The sequence below is a fragment of the Pseudophryne corroboree genome, chromosome 3, assembly GCF_028390025.1.
Source record: "Pseudophryne corroboree isolate aPseCor3 chromosome 3, aPseCor3.hap2, whole genome shotgun sequence".
NCBI lineage: Eukaryota > Metazoa > Chordata > Amphibia > Anura > Myobatrachidae > Pseudophryne > Pseudophryne corroboree.
In genome coordinates this window covers 656,161,068-656,188,953 of record NC_086446.1, presented here as the reverse complement: position 1 = coordinate 656,188,953, position 27,886 = coordinate 656,161,068, and the positions used below count along the sequence as shown (strand labels likewise).

The following is a 27,886-nucleotide window of genomic DNA, read 5'->3' as shown; positions in this document are numbered from 1 at the left end:
AATGTGTGCTGTGTGGGCACATTGTCTATTAATCAGAGGAACAGGTTAATGAGTGCTCACTGGGTGAAGCCATCAATGTATTCATGACTGGAACGTTTTAACAGATGCCAGTGGTGAATGGACATTAATTGGTGCTGGTTGTGTGGATACATGTGTTCGTGCATGCTAGGAAGGTGAATTGAATAATGGATTCTTGGAGTGGAATGGGTTAATGGGAGCTGGATGGGAGGAGTAAATGGATGCTGAGTGGGAAGTGAACTGGTAAATGGTGTTGATGGGGCGAAGGTGAATGGGCATATAAGGCGCTCTGTTTCTGCATCAAAGTGTAGTAAATTTACACACAGGGTGCGCATATGAAAAATGACTTCCCTTGTTGTCAGACTTTGGTAAACAACAGACATAAAAGGGGGAGGGGGTGCAAATCCCCACCCCTAAATTTCCCCCAGCACACTAAAAATTACCTGTAACCATACCTGAAACTATCTGGTAATAGAAATTCAGAGAATTAGTCACACGTTTGCAAACACATGTTTAGCTGCTGAGCCAGTTCACGGCTTCTCCGATATCAGCAGTCCTAGCACTACATAGTAGCAGTGCCCACATAGGGCCATGTAATTTGTCACAGTAGGCCCCCCCCTTTCTGTCTGTTGTTTGTCTGTGACCCCTCCCCCTTTCTAGCACCTGATATATATTTATCTCCAGGAATGACCGAGCAACTGCCATTATTTGTCTGCATGTGTGTGAGAGGCATTGAATGGGAGCAGTATTTGGAAGGCATGCTGTTCCTTGTAGTGCCAATGGGAGATCCTGGGGGTGGCTCCCGGGTAAGTTAGCTCTCTGTCTGGATATGTTTTAGTAATAGCCTTTCTCATGAGGCCTACTATGACAAATTACATGGCCCTATGTGGGCACTGCTATTATGTAGTGTTAGGACTGCTGATATCTGAGAAGCTATGAAGTGGCTCAGCAGCTAAACATGTCTTTGCAAACATGTGTGACTAATTCTCTGAATTGCTATTACCAGATAGGTTCAGGTATGGTTACAGGTAATTTTTAGTGTGCTGGGGGGAAATTTAGGGGTGGGGATTTGCACCCCACCCCCCACCTTACTGTCTGTCTGTCTGTGACCCCTCCCCCTTTCTAGCACCTGATATATAATTATCACCAGAAATGACCGAGCAACTGCCATTGTTTGTCTACTTTGGTAAACATGTAAGTGTGGTTTTATGTAAATTGATTGAAGGGACGTATTGGAGAATTAGGGGCAGTGATATTACGATTTGCCTCGGACATCTAGAAACCTTCCACCGGCCCTGTTTCCCATCTTCCAAGTTGACCGGATCTCATCTTACTTCGCAAGTCATGTAACCAAACCAATAACAGTAATGATTTATGTGCACATCACCTTCGACAGGTCTGTACATTATGTGACCTATAAATCAAAATTAAAATTGCAGTAAAAGCTTCTCCTAGGTTGTTGCTATCATTAGGCGACCTAGGTGGTTACACTAAGGTACTAACAGGTATGAGAAAGCATAACACACTGGATAAAATGCCATGATGAGCTTTTAATACCCTGGCCACTGACATGGAGTACAAAGGTCTGGCTCTTCCATAACCGTGATGGGCTGGTAGTGAGGAGCATAGCTATGATGTAAGTTATGTAACACACACACCCCTAATTTTATAATGCAGTTAGTGCCCTTAATTAGCTACAGCTTAATTAGGCTTGCCACAAATCATTAATTACACCTATTTTTTTCAGGTGATGTTCTTCCCCATCTCAGAATCAGGAAAGGGTCTATATAAACTTGGTCACAAAAAATAACGTTAATCCTGTTATTTTTCTGAACCTTGCATATACAGATTTTTATTAATAAATTACTGGGCACTTTTAGATAATACTGCTTTTATAAAGAGTTCCTGAGGAAGTGTACTTAAATGCAAAATGCCACGTAAAAGAAGCCTATTGTGTCATACAGACACAATAATATGTTCATTAAGCTTTTGATTAAACACTGGTTCTATTTATTAATCATTATTTATACAGAGCACACACATTCCGCAGCACAGAGTAATTCATTTATTCATTCACACCAGTTTCTTCACCCATGGAGCTTACAATCTATATTCTCTACATATGTATACTAACAGACTGCTGTTAGTAGTATTATCAGTATCCAATAACCAATATTCATTAAGTATGATTTTTGGATTGCAGGAGACAACTGGAACACTCAGAAGAAACCAATGCAAACATGGGAGAATATACACACACTACACACCAACATTGTCTTGGTGAGAACAGAACCCAAGACCTTACTGCTGTGAACTAATGCTAACCACTGTACTAAATGCTGCCCACAGGGTCCAATGCTTTGTTTTTTGGCATTCCTGCATATTGGAGTTTTCTAAAAAAAATATCTTCCATAAGGAAGGAGACAGTTGTGTGCGAAGTCAGATTGTGTTTAAATCAAAATAATTCAGTTTGCTTTCTGATGAGTAAATATTCTGTGTGATATGTGGTAGCTTTAGCTTATGAGCAACTCAACTGACATGTTTCTGTGAAATGTAAGTTATATTTAATCTGGGGAAACAGTTTCCTGATTATAATTATTTTAACTCCTCTGATCAGGCTTGGGGCTGACCCCTCCTATATTGAATGCATGAACTAAACATAAGGAGCTCTGAGAACCCTATATTTTATAGAACGTCTTGACCTGCTTAAAGTGTTTCATCTAGTATGCTGTGGAGTCCCTGCCAATGGATGTAGTAGGGTATGCCAGCGGCCAGCATACCGGTGCTGGAATCCCGACCGCCGGCATACATTACTACAACCTGCGGGCACAGTGGTGCGCCACACTATTCTCCCTCCAGGGGAGTCATGGACCCCCAAGAGGGAGAAAAGGTGTCGGAATGCCGGCTGTCGGGATTCCGGCGCCAGTATACTGGGTGCCGGGATCCAGACAGCTGGTAAACTGAAGACCACCTCCTGCCAATTTTGGTGACAAACTTGCTTATTTTGAACTAAATATACATATATCAAGACACTGCCATCTACCTCTATCCTATGACCACTAGAATAGCGCAAAATGCTATTTTGTTATCCAACTGTTCCAGGTTCAGTTGGTCTCAAAGCTCAAGCCCTTAGCTTGATAACAAACCCAGCCTGGTCTATAGCGAGTGACCAGTGAATAATTAGCAGATCCCAACCAGGAGGTGTTGCAGACACATGGCCATGCAAACTATTATGGGAGGTATTCAATTGTTTGAAAAGTCAGTAGGGAGTCCGTTTTTTTCTCCTATCTAATAGACAGGGAAAAAAACAGTCACCCAACCGACTTATCAAACAATTGAATTCCACCCAAGGTGATGGCATAGAGCCTGGGTGGAACAAGCAGTTCCAGGTGTCAGTGTAGGAGCTTGGTGGTGTCAGTGAGTAAATCACCCATGACACAGTAGGAGAGATCATTCATGGGTTATTACTGATTGTGAGAGGGTAACCCTTGACCCCAGGAATGGCGCAGTAAGCCCACTCAAGCAGCTCAAAGAGTAACCTCCCTCTATGCTACACAGTCTGTGCTTAGCAGAGTGAGGTCATCGGGTCACATGAGTTATGACAAATAATACCATAATACAGTGACGTGCGGTGAGGTCAGAGGCTGGGGAGGCACTGCAACTAATCCCCCCCCCCCCCCCCCCCGCGCAAATAAAAATTGCCGTTTCCCCCCCCCCCCACCGCTAAAACCAGCACCAGGCAGAGCCAGCTGGGGGGGGGGGGGCGGGTAATGCCATAGCAGGGGAGACACTCAGTGTGGGGTCCCCCTGCCATGCCATTATACACCCCCCCAGCCAGTCAGCCCAGTGTTGGCATTCCTCGGAAAGTGGGGCCCCCAAAAAATGAAAATGGGGTCCCCCCTCCCGAGCAATAACCAGCACTGGGCTGATAGCCCAGTGCTATGCCCTGCACCCCTGGTGGCGGTGGGTGCGGGGTTCATTGTATGCTCTGTTCTTTACAGGTGGCCTACAGGTCCCAGCAAGCCTGCCCCAGCATGCTGGCACTTGGAGAACCACAAGTGCCAGCATGCCCGGACATAAAGGGCCCGCTGGCACCCGTAGTCCACCTGTAAAGAAAATATAAAAAAAAAAAAAAACCAACAACAACAACAACAACAACAACAAACAACAACACATACTTTAAAAAAAAAAACTTTATTAAACAGGGTCTTCACCTGGGGGCGGCGGCCTTTAAGCTCTTTTGCGTGGCCGCCGCCTTCCCAGGGCTTCTGGCGTCTTCAACTGGGGGGGCGCCACCTCCCCAGGGCTTCTGGCATCTTCCTCCGGCGTCTTCACCTGGGAGGCGGCGGCCTGTAAGCTCTTTTGCATGGCCGCCGCCTTCCCAGGACTTCCAGCATCTTCACCTGGTGGGCGGCAGCTGCTAAGCTCTTTTGCATAGCCGCCGCCCATCCAGGACTTCCGGCGTCTTCGGTCTTCAGGAGCTCTTCTCAGCTCCTCCTCTGCCGTCGGACTGACAGCCGCTGCCTCACGCTGACTTATATAAGTCAGCGGAGGGGGCGGGGCGATGACGCGGCGAGCCATGATTGGCTCGCGGCAGCCATCTTGAATTTCAAAAATGACGCCGAGGCGCCATTTTTGAAATGGGTACCGCTTCCGCTGCCAAACTCTGCTGAACTGTAGGTAATGCCGCGTCCCGCCGCTGCTACCCTCGCCCGCATCACCGCCGCCAGCACCTCCGCCGCCCGGCCCGCCGCATCCCGCACCTCCGCCGCCACCGAGGCCCACACAGTGATTGACAGCGGATCCAGTGACGGATCCGCTGGCCAATCACTGTGGCCTCACTGACAGGGGACGTGCTTTCATAGGTTGAAAGCACGTCCCTGTAGGAAAGCGGCACCTCTAATGGTGCCGCTTTCCCATACAATTTCAATGGGCTTTTCCTGCCCATTGTTAGGCCCCACCCGCACCCGCCCCCATATCTTTTATCAATCGGTACGGGAGGCACCACGATCGGTGCCTCCCAAACTGATTTAATCATGAGTAAAATAATAAAGAAGATACTTATGTGTCATAAGTATCTTCTTTGTATTATTTTACTCATTAATGACAGGGGAGGCACTGCCTCCCCTGACTGCACGTCCTTGCCATAATACCACTATGTCAAAAATAAAACATTTCAACTGAAATGCTTTGCCAAACAACATAGGGATTAGTATTTTACGTTTACAGTCTACAAATCACTTACACACAGGAGGCAGCCATTCTGGTGAGTTGAACCACTATATGCAAGAATGTAACCTATTAATTCATTAGTTAGGGTGCACAAAGTGTCTCTAATGTCACCAGTTCCTACTGAATGGATAGCTATAGTCTCATGAATAGTGGTGTAGGCTACAAAATGGCTGCCAGTATTGAATGTAGGTGAATTACTCTGTAAAGTGCTGCGGAATGTGTGTGCACTATACAGGTGAAACTCAAAAAATTAGAATATCGTGCAAAAGTTAATTTATTTCAGTAATTCAACTTAAAAGGTGAAACGAATATATTATATAGACTCATTACATGCATGAGTTATTTCAAGCATTTACTGGTTATAATTTTGATGATTGTAGTTTACAGCTTAAGAAAACCTCAAATCCAAAATCTCAGAAAATTAGAATATTACATAAATCAATAAAAAAAAAAAAAAGAAGTATTTTAAATACAGAAATGTCAGCCCTCTGAAAAGTATAATCATGCATGTGTACTCAGTACTTGGTTTGGGCCCCTTTTGCATGAATTACTGCCTCAATGCGGCGTGGCATGGATTCTATTAGCCTGTGGCACTGCTGAGGTGTTATGGAAGACCAGGATGCTTCAATAGCGGCCTTCAGCTCTTCTGCATTGCTCGGTCTCATGTCTCATTTTTCTCTTGCCAATGCCCGGTTCAGGTCAGGCGAGTGTGGGGGAGCTTCACAAGAAGTGGACTGAGGCTGGAGTTAGTGCATCAAGAGCCACCACACACATACGCATCCTGGACATGGGCTTCAAATGTTGTATTCCTCTTGTCAAGCCGCTCCTGAACAACAAACATCAGAAGCGTCTTACCTGGGCTAAAGAAAAAGGAAAGAAAAAAAAAAAAAGAACTGGTCTGTTGCTTAGTGGTCCAAAGTCCTCTTTTCTAATGAGAGCAAATGTTGCATCTAATTTGGAAATCAAGGTCTCAGAGTATGGAGGAAGAATGGAGAGGCACACAATCCAAGATGCTTGATGTCCAGTGTGTCTGTGTTGATTTGGGGAGCAATGTCATCTGCTGGTGTTGGTCCTATGTGCTTTATTAAGTCCAGAGTCAACACAGCTGTCTACCAGGACATTTTAGAGCACTTCAGACTTCCCTCAGCAGACAAGCTTTATGGAGATGCTGATTTCATTTTCCAGCAGGACTTGGCACCTGCACACACTGCCAAAAGTACTAAAACCTGGTTCAGTGACCGTGGGATTACTGTGCTGTATTGGCCAGCAAACTTGCCTGACCTGAACCCCATAGAAAATCTATGGGGAATTGCCAAAAGAAAGATGAGAGACACGAGACCGAACAATGCAGAAGAGCTGAAGGCCGCTATTGAAGTATACTGGTCTTCCTTAACACCTCAGCAGTGCCACAGGCTGATAGAATCCATGCCACGCCGCATTGAGGCAGTAATTCATGCAAAAATAAGAATTTACTTACCGATAATTCTATTTCTCGTAGTCCGTAGTGGATGCTGGGGACTCCGTCAGCACCATGGGGTTTAGCGGCTCCGCAGGAGACAGGGCACAATAATAAAAGCTTTAGGATCAGGTGGTGTGCACTGGCTCCTCCCCCTATGACCCTCCTCCAAGCCTCAGTTAGGACACTGTGCCCGGACGAGCGTGCATAATAAGGAAGGATATTGAATCCCGGGTAAGACTCATACCAGCCACACCAATCACACCGTACAACCTGTGATCTGAACCCAGTTAACAGTATGATAACAACGAAGGAGCCTCTGAAAAGATGGCTCACAACAAGAATAATCCGATTTTTGTAACAATAACTATGTACAAGTATTGCAGACAATCCGCACTTGGGATGGGCGCCCAGCATCCACTACGGACTACGAGAAATAGAATTATCGGTAAGTAAATTCTTATTTTCTCTAACGTCCTAAGTGGATGCTGGGGACTCCGTCAGCACCATGGGGATTATACCAAAGCTCCCAAACGGGCGGGAGAGTGCGGATGACTCTGCAGCACCGAATGAGAGAACTCCAGGTCCTCCTCAGTCAGGGTGTGCCCCTGACCAAGTAGCAGCTCGGCAAAGTTGTAAAGCCGAGACCCCTCGGGCAGCCGCCCAAGATGAGCCCACTTCCTTGTGGAATGGGCTTTTACTGATTTTAGCTGTGGCAAGCCTGCCACAGAATGTGCAAGCTGAATTGTACTACAAATCCAGCGAGCAATCGTCTGCTTAGAAGCAGGAACACCCATCTTGTTGGGTGCATACAGGCTAAACAGCGAGTCAGATTTTCTGACTCCAGTCGTCCTGGAAACATATATTTTCAGGGCCCTGACAACGTCAAGTAACTTGGAGTCCTCCAAGTCCCTAGTAGCCGCAGGTACCACAATAGGTTAGTTCATGTGAAAAACAGAAAACACCTTAAGGAGAAATTGAGGATGAGTCCTCAATTCTGCCCTGTCAGAATGAAAAATTAAGTAAGGGCTTTTATATGATAAAGCCGCCCATTCTGACACACGCCTGGCTGAAGCCAGGGCTAATAGAATCTTCACCTTCCATGTGAAATATTTTAATTCCACAGTGGTGAGTGGATCAAACCAATGTGACTTTAGGAAACTCAAAACAACATTGAGATCCCAAGGTGCCACTGGGGGCACAAAAGGAGGCTGTATATGCAGTACCCCTTTTACAAACGTCTGAACTTCAGGCACTGAAGCCAGTTCTTTCTGGAAGAAATTCGACAGGGTCGAAATTTGAACCTTAATGGACCCTAATTTTAGGCCCATAGACAGTCCTGTTTTCAGGAAATGTAGGAAACGACCCAGTTGGAATTCCTCTGTAGGGACCTTCTTGGCCTCACACCACGCAACATATTTTCGCCAAATGCGGTGAAAATGTTTTGCGGTTACATCCTTCCTGGCTTCGACCAGGGTAGGGATGACTTCATCTGGAATGCCCTTTCAGAATCCGGCGTTCAACTGCCATGCCGTCAAACGCAGCCGCGGTAAGTCTTGGAACAGACAAGGCCCCTGCTGGAGCAGGTCCTTTCTTAAAGGTAGAGGCCACGGTTCTTCCGTGAGCATCTCTTGAAGTTCCGGGTACCAAGTCCTTCTTGACCCATCCGGAACCACGAGTATCGTTCTTACTCATCTCCTTCTTATGATTCTCAGTACTTTTGGTATGAGATGCATAGGAGGGAACACATACCCTGACTGGTACACCCACAGTGTTACCAGAGCGTCCACCACTATTGCCTGAGGGTCCCTTGACCTGGCGCAATATTTGTCTAGTTTTTTGTTCAGGCGGGACGCCATCATGTCCACCTTTGGTTTTTCCCAACGGTTTACCATCATGTGGAAGACTTCCCGCTGAAGTCCCCACTCTCCCGGGTGGAGGTTATGCCTGCTGAGGAAGTCTGCTTCCCAGTTTTCCACTCCCGGAATTAACACTGCTGAGAGTGTTATCACATGATTTTCCGCCCAGCGAAGAATCCTTGCAGTTTCTGCCATTTCCCTCCTGCTTCATGTGCCGCCCTGTCTGTTTACGTGGGCGACTGCCGTGATGTTGTCCCACTGGATCAATACCGGCTGACCTTGAAGCAGAGGTCTTGCTAAGCTTAGAGCCTTGTAAATTGCCCTTAGCTCCAGTATATTTATGTGGAGAGAAGTCTCCAGACTTGATCACACTCCCTGGAAATTTTTTCCTTGTGTGACTGCTCCCCAGCCACTCAGGCTGGCATCCGTGGTCACCAGGACCCAGTCCTGAATGTCGAATCTGCGGCCCTTTCATAGATGAGCACTCTGCAGCCACCGCAGAAGAAAACACCCTTGTCCTTGGAGACAGGGTTATCCGCTGATGCATCTGAAGATGCGATCCGGACCATTTTCCCAGCAGATTCCACTGAAAGGTTCTTGCGTGAAATCTACCGAATGGGATCGCTTTGTAAGAAACCACCATTTTTCACAGGACCCTTGTGCAATGATGCACTGATACTTTTCCTGGTTTTAGGAGGTTCCTGACTAGCTCGGATAACTCCCTGGCCTTCTTCTCCGGGAGAAAACATCCTTTTCTGGACTGTGTCCAGAATCATTCCTAGGAACATTAGACGTGTCGTCGGAAAAAGCTGCGATTTTGGAATATTTAGAATCCACTCGTGCTGTCGTAGAACTACTTGAGATAGTGCTACTCCGGCCGCCAACTGTTCTCTGGACCTTGCCCTTATCAGGAAAGCGTCCATATTTCTTTTAGGAAGAATCATCATTTCGGCCATTACCATGGTAAAGACCCGGGGTGCCGTGGACAATCCAAACGGCAGCTTCTGAACTGATAGTGACAGTTCTGTACCACGAACCTGAGATACCCTTGGTGAGAAGGGCAAAATTTGGACATGTAGGTAAGCGTCCCTGATATCCAGTGACACCATATCGTCCTGGTTCGCTATCACTGCTCTGAGTGACTCCATCTTGATTTGAACCCTTGTATGTAATTGTTCAAATCTTTTAGATCTCACCGAGCCGTTTGGCTTCAGTACCACAATATAGTGTGGAATAATACCCCTTCCCTTGTTGTAGGAGGGGTACTTTGATTATCACCTGCTGGGAATACAGCCTGTGAATTTTTTCCCAATACTGCCTCCCTGTCGGAGGGAGACGTTGGTAAAGCAGACTTCAGGAACTTGTGAGGGGAAGACGTCTCGAATTTCCAATATACACCTGGGATACTACGTGTAGGATCCAGGAGTCCACTTGCGAGTGAGCCCACTGCGTGCTGAAACTCTTGAGATGACCCCCCACCGCACCTGAGTCCGCTTGTATGGCCCCAGCGTCATGCTGCGGACTTGGCAGAAGCTGTGGAGGACTTCTGTTCCTGGGAATGGGCTGCCTGCTGCAGTCTTTTTCCCTTTCCTCTAACCCTGGGCAGATATGGCTGGCCTTTTGCCCGCCTGCCTTCATGGGTACGAAAGGACTGAGACTGAAAAGACTGTGTCCTTTTCTGCTGAGATGTGACTTGGGGTAACAAAAGTGGATTTTCCAGCTGTTGCCATGGCCACCAGGTCCGATGTACCGCCCCTTTATACGGCAATACTTCCATGTGCCGTCTGGAATCTGCATCACCTGACCACTGTCGTGTCTATAAACATCGTCTGGCAGATATGGACATCACATCTACTCTTGATGCCAGAATGCAAATATCCCTCTGCGCATCTCGCATATATAGAAATGCATCCTTAAAATGCTCTATAGTCAATAAAATATTGTTCCTGTCAAGGGTATCAATATTTTCAGTCAGGAAATCCGACCAAGCCCCCCCAGCGCTGCACATCCAGGCTGAGGCGATTGCTGGTCGTAGTATAACACCAGTATGTGTGTATATACTTTTTAGGATATTTTTCAGCTTCCTATCAGCTGGCTCTTTGAGGGCGGCCGTATCTGGAGACGGTAACGCCACTTGTTTTTATAAGCGTGTGAGCGCCTTATCCACCCTAAGGTGTGTTTCCCAACTCGCCCTCACTTCTGGCGGGAAAGGGTATACCTCCAATAATTTTCTATCGGAGGAAACCCACGTATCATCACACACTTTAATTTATCTGATTCAGGAAAAACTACAAGTAGATTATTCCCACCCTACATAATACCCTTATTTGTGGTACTTGTAGTATCAGAAATATGTAACACCTCCTTCATTGCCCTTAACATGCAACGTGTGGCCCTAAAGGAAAATACGTTTGTTTCTTCACCGTCGACACTGAAGTCAGTGTCCGTGTCTGTGTCGACCAACTGAGGTAAATGGGCGTTTTTACAAGCCCCTGACGGTGTCTGAGACGCCTGGACAGGTACTAATTTGTTTGCCGGCCGTCTCATGTCGTCAACCGACCTTGCATCGTGTTGACATTATCACGTAATTCCTAAATAAGCCATCCATTCCGGTGTCGACTCCCTAGAGAGTGACATCACCAATACAGGCAATTTGCTCCGCCTCCTCACCAACATCGTCCTCCTACATGTCGACACACACGTACCGACACACAGCACACACACAGGGAATGCTCTGATAGAGGACAGGACCCCACTAGCCCTTTGGGGAGACAGAGGGAGAGTTTGCCAGCACACACCAAAAACGCTATAATTATACAGGGACAACCCCTTATACAAGTGTTTTCCCTTATAGCATTTTCACATATGTAATCATATTGCCAAATAAGTGCCCCCCCTCTCTGTTTTAACCCTGTTTCTGTAGTGCAGTGCAGGGGAGAGCCTGGGAGCCTTCCTCACAGCAGAGCTGAGCAGGAAAATGGCGCCGTGTGCTGAGGAGAATAGGCCCCGCCCCCTAAAACGGCGGGCTCTTCTCCCGGAGTTTGTGAGATCTGGCAGGGGTTAAATACATCCCTATAGCCTCAAGGGCTATATGTGATGTATTTTAGCCATAAAAAAGGTATAATACATTGCTGCCCAGGGCGCCCCCCCCAGCGCCCTGCACCCTCAGTGACCGCTGGTATGAAGTGTGCTGACAACAATGGCGCACAGCTGCAGTGCTGTGCGCTACCTTATGAAGACTGAAAGTCTTCTGCCGCCTGTTTCTGGACCTCTGGACCTCTTCAACTTCGGCATCTGCAAGGGGGGTCGGCGGCACGGCTCCGGGACGAACCCCAGGGTGAGACCTGTGTTCCGACTCCCTCTGGAGCTAATGGTGTCCAGTAGCCTAAGAAGCAAATCCATCCTGCACGCAGGTGAGTTTACTTCTCTCCCCTAAGTCCCTCGTAGCAGTGAGCCTGTTGCCAGCAGGACTCACTGAAAATAAAAAACCTAACTTAAACTTTTATTCTAAGCAGCTCAGGAGAGCCACCTAGATTGCACCCTTCTCGGCCGGGCACAAAAATCTAACTGAGGCTTGGAGGAGGGTCATAGGGGGAGGAGCCAGTGCACACCACCTGCTCCTAAAGCTTTTATTATTGTGCCCTGTCTCCTGCGGAGCCGCTAAACCCCATGGTGCTGACGGAGTCCCCAGCATCCACTTAGGACGTTAGAGAAAGGGGCCCAAACCAAGTACTGAGTACATATGCATGATTATACTTTTCAGAGGGCCAACATTTCTGTTTTTAAAATCCTTTTTTATTGAGTTTATGTAATATTCAAATTTTCTGTGATTTTGGGTTTTCTTATCATCAAAATTATAACAAATAAAGACTTGAAATATCTCACTTTGCATGTAATGAGTCTATATAATATATTAGTTTCACCTTTTAAGTTGAATTACTGAAATAAATTAACTTTTGCACGATATTCTAATTTTCTGAGTTTCACCTGTATAAATAATGGACCAATGGTTAATCAAAGGCTTAAAAAATACACAACATTAAACGCGCACAAAATCAAGGAACACACACCAAATTCAGACATGTGATGACCTTGACAAATAGGTCAATTAAGAACTGTGTCCGCAAATTGTTTCTCATGTGTTTTGGCACGTTATTGTCACATATCAGCTTGGATATCTATGGATATATAGATTTACCAACAGTACCAATCTTCCCGGGACAGCCTGGACAACTTTTTTTTTTCCTTTAACATGGCCTACAGGGAGAAGAAGCATGGTCTCATTTGACACGGGTGTTGTTGTGTGGATAGGGCATGTGGATTATTTTGTTTTAGGCATCCATTGGGGAATGTTGGCAGATACTGTATGTGGTGGTCTAATAGAACACTTGCATTTTAAGCAGGGCTGCTTTGATAAATTCATAGTCCCCGGCCAGATATCCATTTTGTGGTTCTCCATCCAGATGTACGATGCATCAAGTTTTTTTAGAGCAAAAATTTTTTCACTTGAAAAAATGAGTCTGTATGAGTGCTTGGGCCTAATTCAGGGTTGATCGCAAAGGACAAAATCTTTCTCTAATGGGCAAAACCAAGTGCAATGCGGGGGGGGGGGTAGATATAACATATATAACATGTACAGAGAGAGTTAGATTTAGGTGGGGTGTGTTCAAACTGAAATCTAAATTGCAGTGTAAAAATAAAGCAGCCAGTATTTACCCTGCACAGAAACAAAGTAACCCACCCAAATCTAACTCTCTCTGCACATGTTAGATCTGCCCTATCTGCAGTGCATATGGTTTTGCCCAACTGCTAACAAATTTGCTGCTGCAATCAACTCTGAATTACCGCCTTGGTCTTTACACAGAGCAGGGAGTAAAAATGGAGCATTCCACTAAAGGGAGTTTCTTCCACAAGGGGTTATTATACCTCACAGCACTGGAGTTATACGATTAGCTCATCTGTCTCTGCATGCCCAGGATATTAGTGCAGTCAGTGACTGAACCTTCGTTAGCATTAGAACGATTATAAATGAAGCTGCGGCACGTGTTCAAGGCATAACATGGATCATGCTCAGACTCATTTGCCATAGACATTATAAAAAGAAAGAGTTTTAGTTATGGACTATTTAATCAAGTATAATATTAAAGTAAATAAAATGCTTTTATTCTACGTGCCTTGAAGATTCTGCAACCAAACGTATTATATTGCTACAACAGTAAGGAGGAGTATGTAGTAACAATAAGGAGGAGTATGTAGGACAGTGTTGGTCAAAGTGACATTTTCATGACTCTGGGTTGAATGCAAAGAGAGGAGTCCATAAACGGCTGCCCATACTAGCCATTAATGAGATTTTTTCACCATAGCTATTGATTTACCAAATCTACAGTGTACTCTTCTGTATAAGGGCCGCATGTGAACTTTTTGGCAGCTATCTATTGCACTTTCTGACCTAGAATGAAGTTGACAATATCTAACTTTCTGCAAAATAATGGCTTCTTGCACATTAAAGACTAGGGGCCTAATTCAGAACTGATCGCAGCAGCAAATTTGTATGCTAATGTTCAAAACCATGTGCACTGCGGGGGGGGGGGGGGGGGGGGCAGATATAACACGTACAGAAAGAGTTAGATTTGGGTGGGGTGTGTTCAAACTGAAATCTAGATTGCAGTGTAAAAATAAAGCCCTGCACAGAAACAATATAACCCACCCAAATCTAACTCTCTCTGCACATGCTACATCTGCCCCCCCCCACCCCTGCAGTGCACATGGTTTTGCCCATTAGCTAACAAATTTGCTGCAGCGATCAACTCAGAATTACCCCCTAAAGCCAGCTACACAACAGAACAATGTGTAGCCGACCGATTCAGCAGGCAGTGGCACCCTACATCGGTGAGTGCACACACACACTTGCCGATGCAGGGGAGAGATGGAGTGATGGAGGATGCTATGCTACATTCGGCAGCATGGCAATGTTCGCGATGTCTTCTGGTTGAACCTGCAGCAGGGCCGACCAGAAGGCATCGCTAACAACCGCAAGAGTGCACAAATCAGGCACACACATTCCGATTTGCCCAGATTCATCAAATTGGGCCGATATCGGCGTAGTGTGCGCCCGGCCTAAGGAACATATACATCAAAGCTTGGTGAGAGATAAAATAGAGAGAAATAAAGTACCAATTAGCTCCAGTCTGTCATCTCCAAAACACAGCCTGTAAGCTGACAGTTAGGAGCTGATTGGTTGGTACTTTTTCTGCAAGCTTTGATACATATACCCCTATAGCTAACCTAATACATAATTTTGTAGCAGTAACCCGTATTCCCATGAAGTTGCAGAACTGCAGGGATCAGACGTTCAGGAACCCACCTTTTGTGAGATAATCCATTCCTTTATAAAAACAGACTATGATATTTGTCCTCTTCCTTACTGTTTTATGGTATTCATGAGCAACTCTGACGAGCAACAATAAATCTCAACTGAAACAATAATTTGGCCGCAAATGGAAAAACAACGAATTATAGTAGAACAAATGGTTGTCAAACCTGTCCTCAAGGCACACGAACAGCACACGCTTTTTGTTTACTCTCGGGAACACAGGTGTATTAATTACTGGTTCCACTAATTTGTCCAGAAGACGCAGGTTTGCCGACACCGCGGGACATGGATGAGAATCACTGTTGTAGATCAATTTCTGATTCTTGTCTATGGTCACAGATCTCACAGTGATATTCTAGGTATTCATTAGAAGTACCTGCCTCTGAAATCAGCAGCAAGTCTCTATTAAGTACTGCATATATCTGACCCCATTAATACATCATATACCTGATTCCAGTGGTCTGGAAAAGGATTCAGCCTTTGTCAACATACATTTGGTCGACCCCATAAGGTTGACAGGCACAAGGCCGACAGGTTCGTTTTTTTCCATGATTTTGGACTTTTTCCATCCTTGATTATCCATGTAACAAATCATAACCTTTAGTAACCTTGCGGCGAATGAAGCAGAGGGTAGCGAGGCACTGTGCAAGCAAAGCGAGCCGCGAGGGCCCGTTTTTTCCCCACAAATGGTGATCCCTGATGAAAAACGATCCCCACTCTTCCCTTCCCCCCCCCCCCAGAAAAAATAAATAAATTGTCTGTCGATCATTGTCAGATTGACCTTTTAACAATGTAGACCGAATGACTGTAGACCCAATGCATGTAGATCTTGTATACACCAGTCTGGAAATCCTTAACACAAATCCCTTTAATAAAAAAAGGTGTCTAGAATAATGTTCCCATTCCATTTGAGATCGGACAAAGGTAGAGTAAATGCCTAAACAGCTCTAGACATGACCTGTCATTTATAAAGCGTCTTCATGCAGATCCAGCCTGTGTCTTCCCATTTTAGCAGCATGCTGATGAAGGGCCACAGTTACTGAAAAGACCTTGCACACAGTATCAGATATGGGGTCTGCACTGAGCTCTATATAACCTCCTGTAAGTAAAGTGAATACTTAAACCAGTCCTTTAATTTCTTGCAAGACTAGTTTAAAGAAGCATAAACAATAGATACATTTTCTGCAACTTGTTTCATGTTTCTTCAAAGAACTTCCCATTTACAGTATGTGACTAATAAACGTCAGATATACCTTAATTCCATCAGATACTAAAACATATACGCTTAATGTTCTAGGGGTGGTGCAGTTCAAGGTACAAAAGCCAAGCTAGCATTATAATTACTAATATAACAGGTCGCACTCACATCTTTATATGTCCATAGAAACAACAGGGGTGAATCCTACTCTGACCAACACAGTTCAATATTCTTACAGAGCAAACAGAGGGGCACTCACCAGGATTTTCATCAAAAAGTATATATGCCAATTTTATTTCTTACATATCCAAAATGCATATTCTCAATGTTTCGGTCTAGATTCAAACCTTTTTCAAGAGTCACATCCACACAGCAAATCAGCAGCAATTATCACTCCATTGTCATATAAACGTAACATGCCCCTGTGGCTCCCTATATATGTCTGATCAGCAGTCAAAAAATGCTCCAAAACCAGTACTTCAGCATTCCAGCATCACATCCCGGAAATAGACTACCCGAATGCAGTTTCATTCTACCAAAATATACGTTTTTTTCTACAGTGTTCCCCTATCAACAAACACATTACCGCCATACCGTATATTGAAAAGATCCACACAGCCCTAATACCAAATGAGCATAGCCCTCATAACATTAGAGCTAATCAAAACTCCCAAGGCTGCGTCATCTCCGGTTGTGTCAACCAATCAGAGCAGCTTCAGCAGCACTTCAGACCACATCGCTTCCGATTGCGGCTATCAAACAGGACCTCTTCCGCATTCCACCCTGGCCTTCAAGTAACATCATTTACGGCAATACGGAGGATTCCCATTCAGATTTTCAATATACTTCAATAGGGAGCCACAGGGGCATCTCATATTATCTAAGACCTGAACCTGTGTATTTCAAAAGTGTCACGGTTTAACTGGATAGCATGGTAAGCCTGTTATCATGTTTTTTGTCTTCTAGCTCCAACTGCCACATTAATATAGCAGGTCATCCCATACTCCTGCAAAGTCATTTGCCCAGAGTACAATGTCTAGTACTGGTACCCTTCTGTTCTCTCATTAAACTTCTCCGTTTGGAAATTCGATCAGCAGGTTTGGCTTTCAGTACCATCCCTATTCCGTTGACACCTAACTCAACACTTCTTCTCATAGATCTCTTTTGACAATCACCAGCCAGTGTCTCTCAGCTGTCTCTTCTTTCATATCTCTGTAACCAAATCTGTGCTAGAGTCAGCTGCTTGTGTCCACTAACACCACACCTGAAAAGTCTGTTTAACACCACAAACATCATTTAGATTCTGACTTACCCATCTACTTAATGAATTCTAACAAATCTAGGCCCAAATGTATTAAGACTTAACAAGAGATAAAGTGGAGTAGGATAAAGAGTGATAAATGACCAGCCAATCATCTTCCTAACTGACATGTCACAGGCGGGGTTTCAAAAATGACAGAAGCTTACTGTATGGTCATTTATCACTTTTTATCCATCTCCACTTTGGGGCAGATGTATTAACCTGGAGAAGGAATAAAGAAGTGATAAGCGCATGGTGATAACGCACCAGCCAGTCATTACGGATTTGAAAAAAATTACAGGAGCTGACTGGCTGGTGCGTTATCACCTTGCACTTATCACTGCTTTATCACTTCTTTGTCCCTTCTCCAAGCTTAATACATCTTCCCCTTTTCTCTTGTTAAAGCTTAATACATCTGCCCCTTTTCTCTTGTTAAAGCTTAATACAGTTGGGTCCTAGTTAATACACCCCTAAATGATGAAGTCATTACTATTTTGTAACCCCCTACTATTGTAACGCAATACTAGATTTACTTTAATCTATTTAAAACTATTTTGCAGCTTCCAGACGGATTTTCTTTACTAGCCACATTAAAGCTATTGCAAACTTGATACAATTGTAACTAATATTGTAGCAACTATTTCCATTCTTTGTAGTCAAAAAATGATACAGGTCTCGAATGTAAGTGGAAAGGTCTGTCTCACAGCAGATACCCTACACATAAATGTCTATTTATAGCTTCCTGGCATGTGTGCTGGGGAAATAAACCTCTGACCTCTACTGGGTCAGGGATTTACATGCTGTAATACAAGTCTCTAATTACACAGCATTGTGCACCATGCGAGTCTTTCTTAATAAAATGTTCTTGTTATCTTACTTATTGAACTATCCTCATATAATATTTGAGTGGGGTTTTTTTTTGCCCGTCATTTTTTATGGCTGTTGTACACCTCTCTCGAAACCAATAATGTATGTTCTTATTACCATACAAAATTGTTCTCTTTTATTGTTGATTGTCCTGACTGTTAATAAGGGTGTATTGTGGACACTTGCTGCCAAGACCAAGACACTTTTTGATGCACACTTTAACGCACTCTGGATATTCCCTGCTTTTTCCTGGTATTTTGTACTCTTACCCAAATGTACTATACTATATGTTAACCTTTCAATAAAACATTAAAAAAACAAAAATAAAATTACTGCATGCATTAGACCTTCCGCCAATGGGAACAATTGTAACCACTTCTGCTCTGCTGCCCTGTCATAGGCCCAGACCTCTATTTTAGTCCCCAAATCTTTTTATGTAGCCAATTAATATCCAATTCTTTCTATTCAGAAAATAAAAAATCTTTCCGATTGAATACCTGCATTTTAGAAACCTTATTTACTTTCATGTTTGTCACAATAGCAAAATAATGTATATAAAAGAAGTACACAAATTATTTTGGCTGTGCGGATGATGTCATATTTAGAATTACTGTCTCACAGCACTGACCCACCACAGCCCTAACTGTGTGGCATTTGTATATTCTCCCCCATACTTGCGTGGGTTTCCTCTGGGTACTCCAGTTTCCTCCCACAATCCAACAGTTCCTATTTAGGTTTCTATTCTACACTGGAAATGTAGAAGATGTGGTTGCTGACTGGTCCTGGACAGAGTTCACATTTGAAATGTGATAAACAGGTTTTGATCCAACATTATATTTAGCGTACTGAACATGGCTGAGCAGGTTTTTACTTGCAAAACATCATGGCTCATTACAGAAGCAAACATTATGTAACCTGCGTGTGTCATGAATTTCTGTAAGCTTACCAGCAGAAGATATTATTATAACTTACAGCAGTGGTGTGTAACAGTTTCTGCACTGGGATCCAAGTGTCAATGTGCCAATTTTCTCAGACCCCAGGTGTCAGCTTAACGCATAGTACAGCACAATAACACACACTTTGTGATAGATCATTTTGGCACACCACAGGCTGCAAAACTTAAAGAATTAAAGTACGTCACATTATAATATTATACTGATCCTAGTGGTATGGTCCAAAAGGCAAGCAACCCATCTCTGAATAATGCCACATTCATGTAATAAAGTCCTTGCCGACGTCATAATTTGCAGGAAGCTGCCAAATTCCTCTGGGAATCCAGGAGAATGCCACAACACTTGGAGGTGCCCAGATATCTGAGAGAGTAGGAAGATTATATTATATAATAATACTACATATATTATAGTATACAGTTCGTTAGATATGAGAAAATGGTGCCAGCACCAATATGGATTACACAGAGATTACTCTGCTAACGTGAAAGCCTGGGCATGTGGCCCAAAGATGTTCTCTGCAATTTCTGATATCTGTCAAAGAGCATTAATGGCCAAGCTATCTATGTCGCTATTTCAGTGGCTTTATCAATGAAAAATCTGAAAAATTAAAGCAAAAACACAATTTTTTTTTGTTTACTAAATAAGTAACTGCTTGAACAGGATTTCAAGTAGAAGATAATGGACTGGTAGAAGTGCAAACACTCATCTGCTGCTCAGACATCAGCTATGAGGTTACTGCAAGGGAAAACCGGCCAAAGCGATCATTGATATATTAATAAACTGGGAAGTTCTAGCACCATTTCAGCTATGCCACTACCCCCACCAATTCCTACTTCTCACTTACAACTTCAAAACAAGTGGCCAGCAACACACCCCTCCATTACAGTCAACACACACCTGCTTTATCCATTACACGTACATAACTGCATAAGTAGTTAGTAAATTATTTATCAAATAAGTAGTTAGTATAAGTAACAATGTCAGTCAGCTGTGAGCTCTATATTCCGGGACAGGAAGCTTATACAGCTAAATAAAAGAGGCTGTATAAACACAGCTAGATAAACACTAGATAACATATCAGGCTAGTGCAGAATGAAGAAGAAAAAAAAAAAGGTAACTGAGTGTTCTCAAAGTTATATCAACAACCAAGTCCAACGCCTTCATATTGTACAATGCAGGGTTACAGCAGTGGTAGGCTGGCATTTACTTTACTGACTAAAGCCAACACACTGTTCATGGCCAAAAGGATGAGAACCCTGTTATAAACTAAACTAATCTACAGACTGTGTCAGACCTACACCCATTTATATATTCCTCAATATAAAGGATGAGATGTCAGACTTCAACTGTAAAATAGGATCAACAAAGCGATAAGATCAAAACGTAAACCAGGGAAAAAAAAGAAAACAAAAAGACACTCTCTACAAAGCTGCGTGACACTAGTTGTGGAAGTAGATTCCCATATCGTGCAGCAGGCCCCAACCCAACGCCCAACCCACAGAGCTCATCCCTAGGACACTACACAGTAAGGTGACAGAAATAACCTCCGCTCCATGTAACATGTCACCTCCACGCCTGGCCACTCACCACAGCAAGAACATGCAGCAAAGACTACAGTGCATGTAACACTCATCCCCTACATTCTACAGCGTGAATTACTGCATGCATTGCTATCACAGGGAGATACACATACTGAGTCATAGAACATACAGATAAATATGGCAGATACAGTACTAGATAGAAAGATATGAGATTTATAGAAACAATATTATAGACACATGAGATGAATACACAGGACATAGATGGGAGATGGAGAAACTGATAGTCAGATAGAATGCTAGAGACAGGAGATAGATAAATATATAGGACATAGATATACAGATGAAATAGCTATGAGACAGACATAACTGATGTTAGATAAATCCAATATTACATAAATACAGCTGATAGTAGAATATTAGAAAGGAGACAGCACTGATAGATAGATAGATAGATAGATAGATAGAGCACAGTGATGTTATTACCATACAACAACACAGGCTATTTAACCCTTTCCCCGCTGCCCATGAGGCCTGGACCCCAGATGGCAGTGACATGAGAGGGGTGAGAGCTGCAGGAAGCAAAAGAGTAATTGGGAGGTGACTTACACCACGGCTTTAGAGATGATCCACGACACCATCTTGCTGGCACCGCCCGGGCTCTAGCCTGGCAGAGGTCCCCCTTCCCACAAGCGATGGACAGCGCCACTGGCGAGGTAGATGCCAGGGTCTCCCAGGTGTCCTTGAGCGGCGAGGTGAGCGGCGAGGTGAGCGGCTCCGGTGCACCCCCACGGCGTGCTGCTGTGTGGGTGTATGTGCACGGTCCCGGGAAACTACGGCTACGTCACCCGCCCACTCCCCAATTCTCCGGCCTGAACGAACGAGAAGAAAAAAAAACCTGGGGAAAGGTTTAGCCCCGCCCCTCTGCGCCCTTCCGCGCTCTCTGATTGGCTGTGCGAGGAATTCTTGGCCCGGTGCCCGGTAGCGCAGTGTGAGGAGGAGGAGGAGGGCGGGCGCTGCTATCTGTGCCCTCCAAATAGTAATATACATGATGTTGTTGGTGGGGGCACAGGTGGCTGCACCTCATCCATAGCCCAGGACCCAACACTGTGTTTAATAAATCATCAGCACATACATATCCCTTTCCTCACCTTATGCAGGTGTTACCCTGCTGCTGCTGCTGCTGCTGCTGCTGCTGCTGGTGGTGATGATGATGATGGCGGTGATAAAGGGTCTTGTTGCTTATAATGTAAAGGGCAAAGGGGGTCATTCCGAGTTTGCTGCCCGTGCGATCAACTAGACGCTGCCTATGGGGGAGTGTACATTTGCATAGCAAGGCTGCGATCGCTTGTGCAGCCCCGCTATGCAAAAAACGTTTTGTGTAACAGAAGACCAGGGTATGAATTACTTACCCTGTGCGATCGATCCAGCGTTGCAGGTCCCGGAATTGACATCAGACATCCGCCCTCCAAACGCCTGGGCACTCCTGCGTTGGACTCACCACTCCCCGAAAACGGTGAGTTGCCGCCCGGTTCCGCCTTCCTCTTGTCAATCTTCTTGCGGTCGCCGCTGCGACCACTTTCTTCGGATATGTGTGGACTGATGAAGGAAAAGTGAAGAATGTCGAGATGTAAGGAAAGTGAAGAATGAGAAGACGTGAGGATATATGTGGACTGTGCAGAGTGGATGTAATTTCATAGGAAGGTTTATGAAAGTTATGTGAGCGGTCTGGAATTTGATATGCTTGCCTGAAGAGGTGAGTTTTCAGGGAACGCTTGAAGATTTGGAGACCAGAGGAGAGTCTTATTGTGCGTGGTAAGGCATTCCACACAGTGGGTGCAGCCCGTAGAAAGTCCTACAATCGTGAGTGGGAGCGAGTAATGAGTGTGGATGAGAAATGCAGGTCTTGTGAAGAGCAGAGAAGTCAGGTTGGGAGATATTTTGAGATAAGCGAAGTGATGTACGTTGGTGTAGTTTGGTTAATGGCCTTGTGTGTGAGTAAAAGTATTTTATATTGAATACGGTAGAATACAGGTAACCAATGGAGGGACTGACAGAGTGGATCTGCAGACGATGAACGTCTAGCGAGGAAGATAAGCCACGCCGCTGCATTCAGAATGGATTGTAGTGATGAGAGTCTCGTTTTGGGAAGACCAGTTAGGAGACTATTGCAATAATCAATGCGGGAGATAATGAGAGCATAAATTAGAGTTTTAGCAGTGTCTTGTGTAAATTATGGTCTTATTTTGGATATGTTTTTTAGATGCATGTAACATGATTTTGAGACAGATTGAATGTGGGGAACAAAGGACAGATCAGAGTCAAGGATGACACCTAGGCAGCGAGCTTGTGGGGTAGGGTTGATTGTCAAGTTTTCAACAGTGATAGAGATATCAGGTTGGTACCTACTATTAACCAGTGGAAATATAATTAGCTTTGATTTTGAAATATTAAGTTTGAGGTGGCGAGATGTCATCCAAGATGAAATGGCAGAAAGGCATTCAGTAACATGGCCCAGTACAGATAGGGACAAATCAGGGGAGATTAGGTAGATTTGAGTATCATCTGCGTACAGATGATACTGAAATCCAAAAGAGCTGATTAGTTTAACTAGAGATGAGGTATAGAGAAAAGCAGAGGACCTAATACTGACCCTTGCAGTACTCCAACTGAAAGAGGTAGCAAAGAGGAGGTGGATTCAGAGAAGCAAACACTGAAGGAGCGATGAGATAGGTAAGATAGGAACCAAGAAAGGGCTGTGTCTTTAAGACCTAGGTATTGTAGTGTTTGTATGAGAAGAGAGTGGTCAACAGTGTCAAAGGCAGCAGATAGAGCTAGAAGAATAAGTAGTGAGTAATGGCCTTTAGACTTCGTAGTGACCAAATCATTAACCGCTTTAGTCAGTGCTGTCTCTGTGGAGTGTTGGGAACGGAAGCCTGACTGAAGTGGGTCCAATAAGTTGTGTGAGTTAAGAAAGTGTGTGAGTCGAGTGTCGGCAAGTCTCTCAAGTAGCTTAGAGAGACAAGGGAGCTGAGAGATAGGGCGGAAGTTTGAGAGAGAGTTAGGGTCAGAATTTAGTTTTTTCAAAATGGGAGTAATCACTGCATGCTTGAACAGTGAAGGAAAAATACCAGTAGAGAGAGAGATTACAGGTGTTAGTTAAGGTAGGGATGAGCACCGGAGACAGAGCTTTACTTATTTGTGAGGGTAAAGGATCAAGAGGAGAAGTAGTAGAGAAGCAGGATGAGAAGAGTGATGATACTTCATCTTCATTTGTGGGATCAAATGGAGAGAGAGTGCCAGAGGGTTCAGGTAAAGAACTGAGCAGGTTACTGGCTGAGGAAGAGCATACTATTTCATCTCGGATCTTACCAATCTTCTCCTTGAAGTAGGAAGCAAGATCTTGGGGGCTGAATGATACATTTGCGCAAATATATGTAACCGAGATCTATAATTTCTAATATTTTGTGGGATTTATATCCGGTTACTGCTATCATTCAGGGTGCTGGGGGAAATAAAATACTTTTTTTCACACCTATGATTTACACAGGTTCTGTGGCTGGTTAAACTCTAGCCTGAATTTCACCTGGTTTTAGCCTGCCACAGAACCTGTGTATATCATATGTGTCCCAGATTAAAGGGATATTATGGTCACCCTACCTGACTGAGACGCTGGGCTCCATCTTATAATCATAATTGTGGCTAGTCTCTGGGACTGCAGGGCAAGGTCTCCCTTGTAAAGCCGCCTGTATACAGCGAGTATTCTACATGTCTTTATACAGACAGCGTTAGTTAAGAAAAAGTGTACCTATTACAGAATATATTGTACGAGTATTCTGATACATACCTCCGGTCTAGGGCCGTGCTGTGTTTTATTTTTATATATATATATATATATATATATATATATATTGTAAAACAAAGGCGGCACTCCCAGACTTGTAAAGGTGAAGAAAACTTTATAGCAACGTTTCGGGGGGTCTCACCCCATCATCAGGATACTGATGATGGGGTGAGATCCCCCGAAATGTTGCTATAAAGTTTTCTTCACCTTTACAAGTCTGGGAGTGCCGCCTTTGTTTTACAATATCTATGGGAAAATCGTCTCTTGGATGGCACACCAGCAAGTTATTAGGAGGTAACACTGTCCTCTGAGTGCCGGATCTTACATCAATATATATATATATATATATATATATATATATATCTGTACATAAACTAGTTCAGTGCAGTTTTATTGTCATAATAGTTATCTGTAATGCCTGTGACTGTGTGTACCTGTATCTGCTGTGTGGTTTCACTTTCAGTGTTTCACAGAGATATCTATCACTATATTCTGTACCCTAAGGAACTAGGTGCGTAAGGGTCATATATATATATACTGAGTCACAGTATTTACCTGTTATGTGTACTCTACTGTGTACTCAGTCACATAATACTGGATTTATTCACTGGTGTTGTGTAATGTGTCTACAGTCACATACTAACGGATTTATTCGCAGGTATTGTACTGTGTCTGGCTTTATCGTACTAATTCACTCTGTTGTTGCATTTGTCTAACAAGAAGGGCAGTAAGTCTGTGGACGCTCCTGCATCATGCAGAGCATGCGCCAAAGATTTACCAGACGGGGGAAGCTGCGTATGATGGTCTGTGTACTATGTATCATACATCTCCCAGTCCGTCCGCATCTCCGGTAACCAATCAGGTGCCACCCTGGGCTGCATTCACAAACCTACAGGGTACTCTGGTGGAACACCTTACGCCCCCTATGGGACCACCTGTGCCATTACAGCCACAAATTGTCCCTATGGTTAATCCGCCTTGGGCGGAAAATTTGTCTAACCAGTTGCAGCAATTAAATCATTCCTTGGTCAGACAAAAATCTACTCCAGGTCACTTTAGTGTCTCTGGGTAATCTAAGCAGGCTGCTCCCTCCTCGCAATCTACAAATCTGTCAGATGTTTCATCTGAAGAGGAGGGGGAGCATGCTGTCCTGTCAGACACTGAATCAGGTGTTTCTGACGAGTATTCTCCATTGCAAATTGATGTCCCTGCCCTTGTGGTTGCTATTAAGCAAATCCTACAAATCACTGATAATGAGGATTCCACTACTGTGGTTCAGAAAACTGATATGTTTCAACGGCAGAAGATGGTAAAAAAAACCCTATTACCCCATTCTGACCATTTGGTGGACATCGGAGCCCTGGTCTAATCCAGGGAAGAAATTCCATCTCTCTAAACGGGCCTTGGCTCGCTATCCTCTCCCTACAGAGTTATGTAACAAGTGGTAAAATTCACCGCTGGTGGATTCTCATGTCACCTGCATAGTGAACCGACAGATAAGCGTGTGAAGGGATGCCTGAAATCTCTTTTCTCTTATGTCCTAGAGGATGCTGGGGTTTTACTCCCTTACAGGTGCTGTACATCGACCTACTATTGCAGCCTCGTGGGCTGCAAAAGGAATTGAATAATGGGTTCAGATATTAGAGGAAGAGCTGCCCGAGGATATATCTGACAATGCCAGACAATACCTATCTCACATTACCACCTCCGCCTATTACATTCAGGAGGCGTCTTCTGAGGCGAGTGGGTTGGCAGCCAAGGTGTCGACTACGTCTGTCCTGGCTCACCGTATTCTGTGGTTGAGTTCATGGAAGGTGGACCTAGACTCCAAAAAGACCATGGAGGTACTCCCCTTTAATGGGAACATTTTGCTTGGGGAAGACCTACAGATGTATACACATTTATCTTGACGGTTAATAGGATTAACTGTGACTGGCCAGTCAGACTTAATCCCCTGCTGTAATGACTTAATCCCCTGCTGTATTGTTCTCTGTATTGTATTGCAGTTGAGAACAATAGCTGAAGGGTTTATGCTAATAAGTCATGTTGTGACTAGGCACAGAAAACTGCTCAAGATAACGGTGGATACATCTGTAAATAAAATTGTGTCTGAATTGCCAGCTGCTAACACTGCCTTTCTCCCAAATACTAATCCTACTGCACAGAAGGCTAAAGGTGCCACTTTTCGTTCCTTTCGGCCTCAAGGGAAAGCAAAAGGTCAGGCATTCCCGAGACAATATTCTGCTCCCAAAACAACTAAGCCCAAGGCAAAGTAGCCCTGCTTCTAAACAAAACAAGTCTGCCACATGACGGGGCGGGCCTCCCCCTTGCAGTTCACCAAGGTCTGGTTAATGACCACTTCAGACGCATGGGTGCGAGAAGTTGTCTCTTACGGGAGACGCAGTCTCCTTCATGAGATGTCCCCCTCACCAGTTTTGCACCATGGTTATCCCTTCGGATCCGTTAATGGCGCAAGTTTTGCAAAGGGTTGTGAGTTCTCTCCTGAATACAGGAGTGGTAGTGCCAGTTCCTCTGGCCCAGAGAGACAGAGGTTACTACTCGACCCTGTTTCTAGTTCCGAAATCCAATAGATCTTTCCGGCCTATACTCAACCTCAAATCACTGAACAAGTTTGTGAGAGTGTCCAAGTTCAGTATGGATACACTGTACTAAATTATACTGGCTGTGGAACCCAGAGACTATATGGTATCCCTGGATATACAGGATGCGTACCTGCATATACCTATTGCCATGTTGCATCAGCAGTATCTGTGGTTTGCTATTGGCTACCTCCACTATCAGTTCCAAGCTCTGCCATTTGGACTGGCTATGGCTCCGCAAATCTTCACCAAGGTCATGGCCGTAATGACGGCCCATCTCCGTCGCCAGGGAGTCAGAATCCTGCCGTATCTGGACGACTTGCTGATTCTGACTAACTCCCACGATGTCCTCCTCAGTCATCTACAACTGACGGTAAGCTTCCTACAAGCCCATGGATGGCTCATCAATTGGAAGAAATCCTACCTGATCCCAGCTCAGAGCATGGTGCACCTGGGGGCACTCCTGGACACACACAGTCAACGACTGTTTCTGTCTCCAGAAAAAGTCTTGAGACTTCAAAACAGGATAAGATGTTTCCTTTGTTGCCCCAGAGTGTCGATACACTCGGCGATGCAAGTACTTGGCATGATGGTGTCGGCATTCCACATGGTAGAGTACGCTCAATTTAATTCTCGCCCTCTGCAAAG

The 27,886-nt window shown here is 44.4% G+C and overlaps 1 protein-coding gene across 1 annotated transcript in view; it reads right to left on the bottom strand.

The window, feature by feature from the left end:
* Positions 1–21,685, bottom strand: part of REEP3 (receptor accessory protein 3) — a 211,547-nt gene extending 189,862 nt beyond the window's left edge. Inside the window, exon 1 of the mRNA XM_063961825.1 lies at positions 21,404–21,685. Coding sequence (XP_063817895.1) covers positions 21,404–21,435 — 32 coding nt within the window. The 5' untranslated portion in view covers positions 21,436–21,685. The remainder of the gene's footprint in view (positions 1–21,403) is intronic.
* Positions 21,686–27,886: the final 6,201 nt, after the last annotated feature.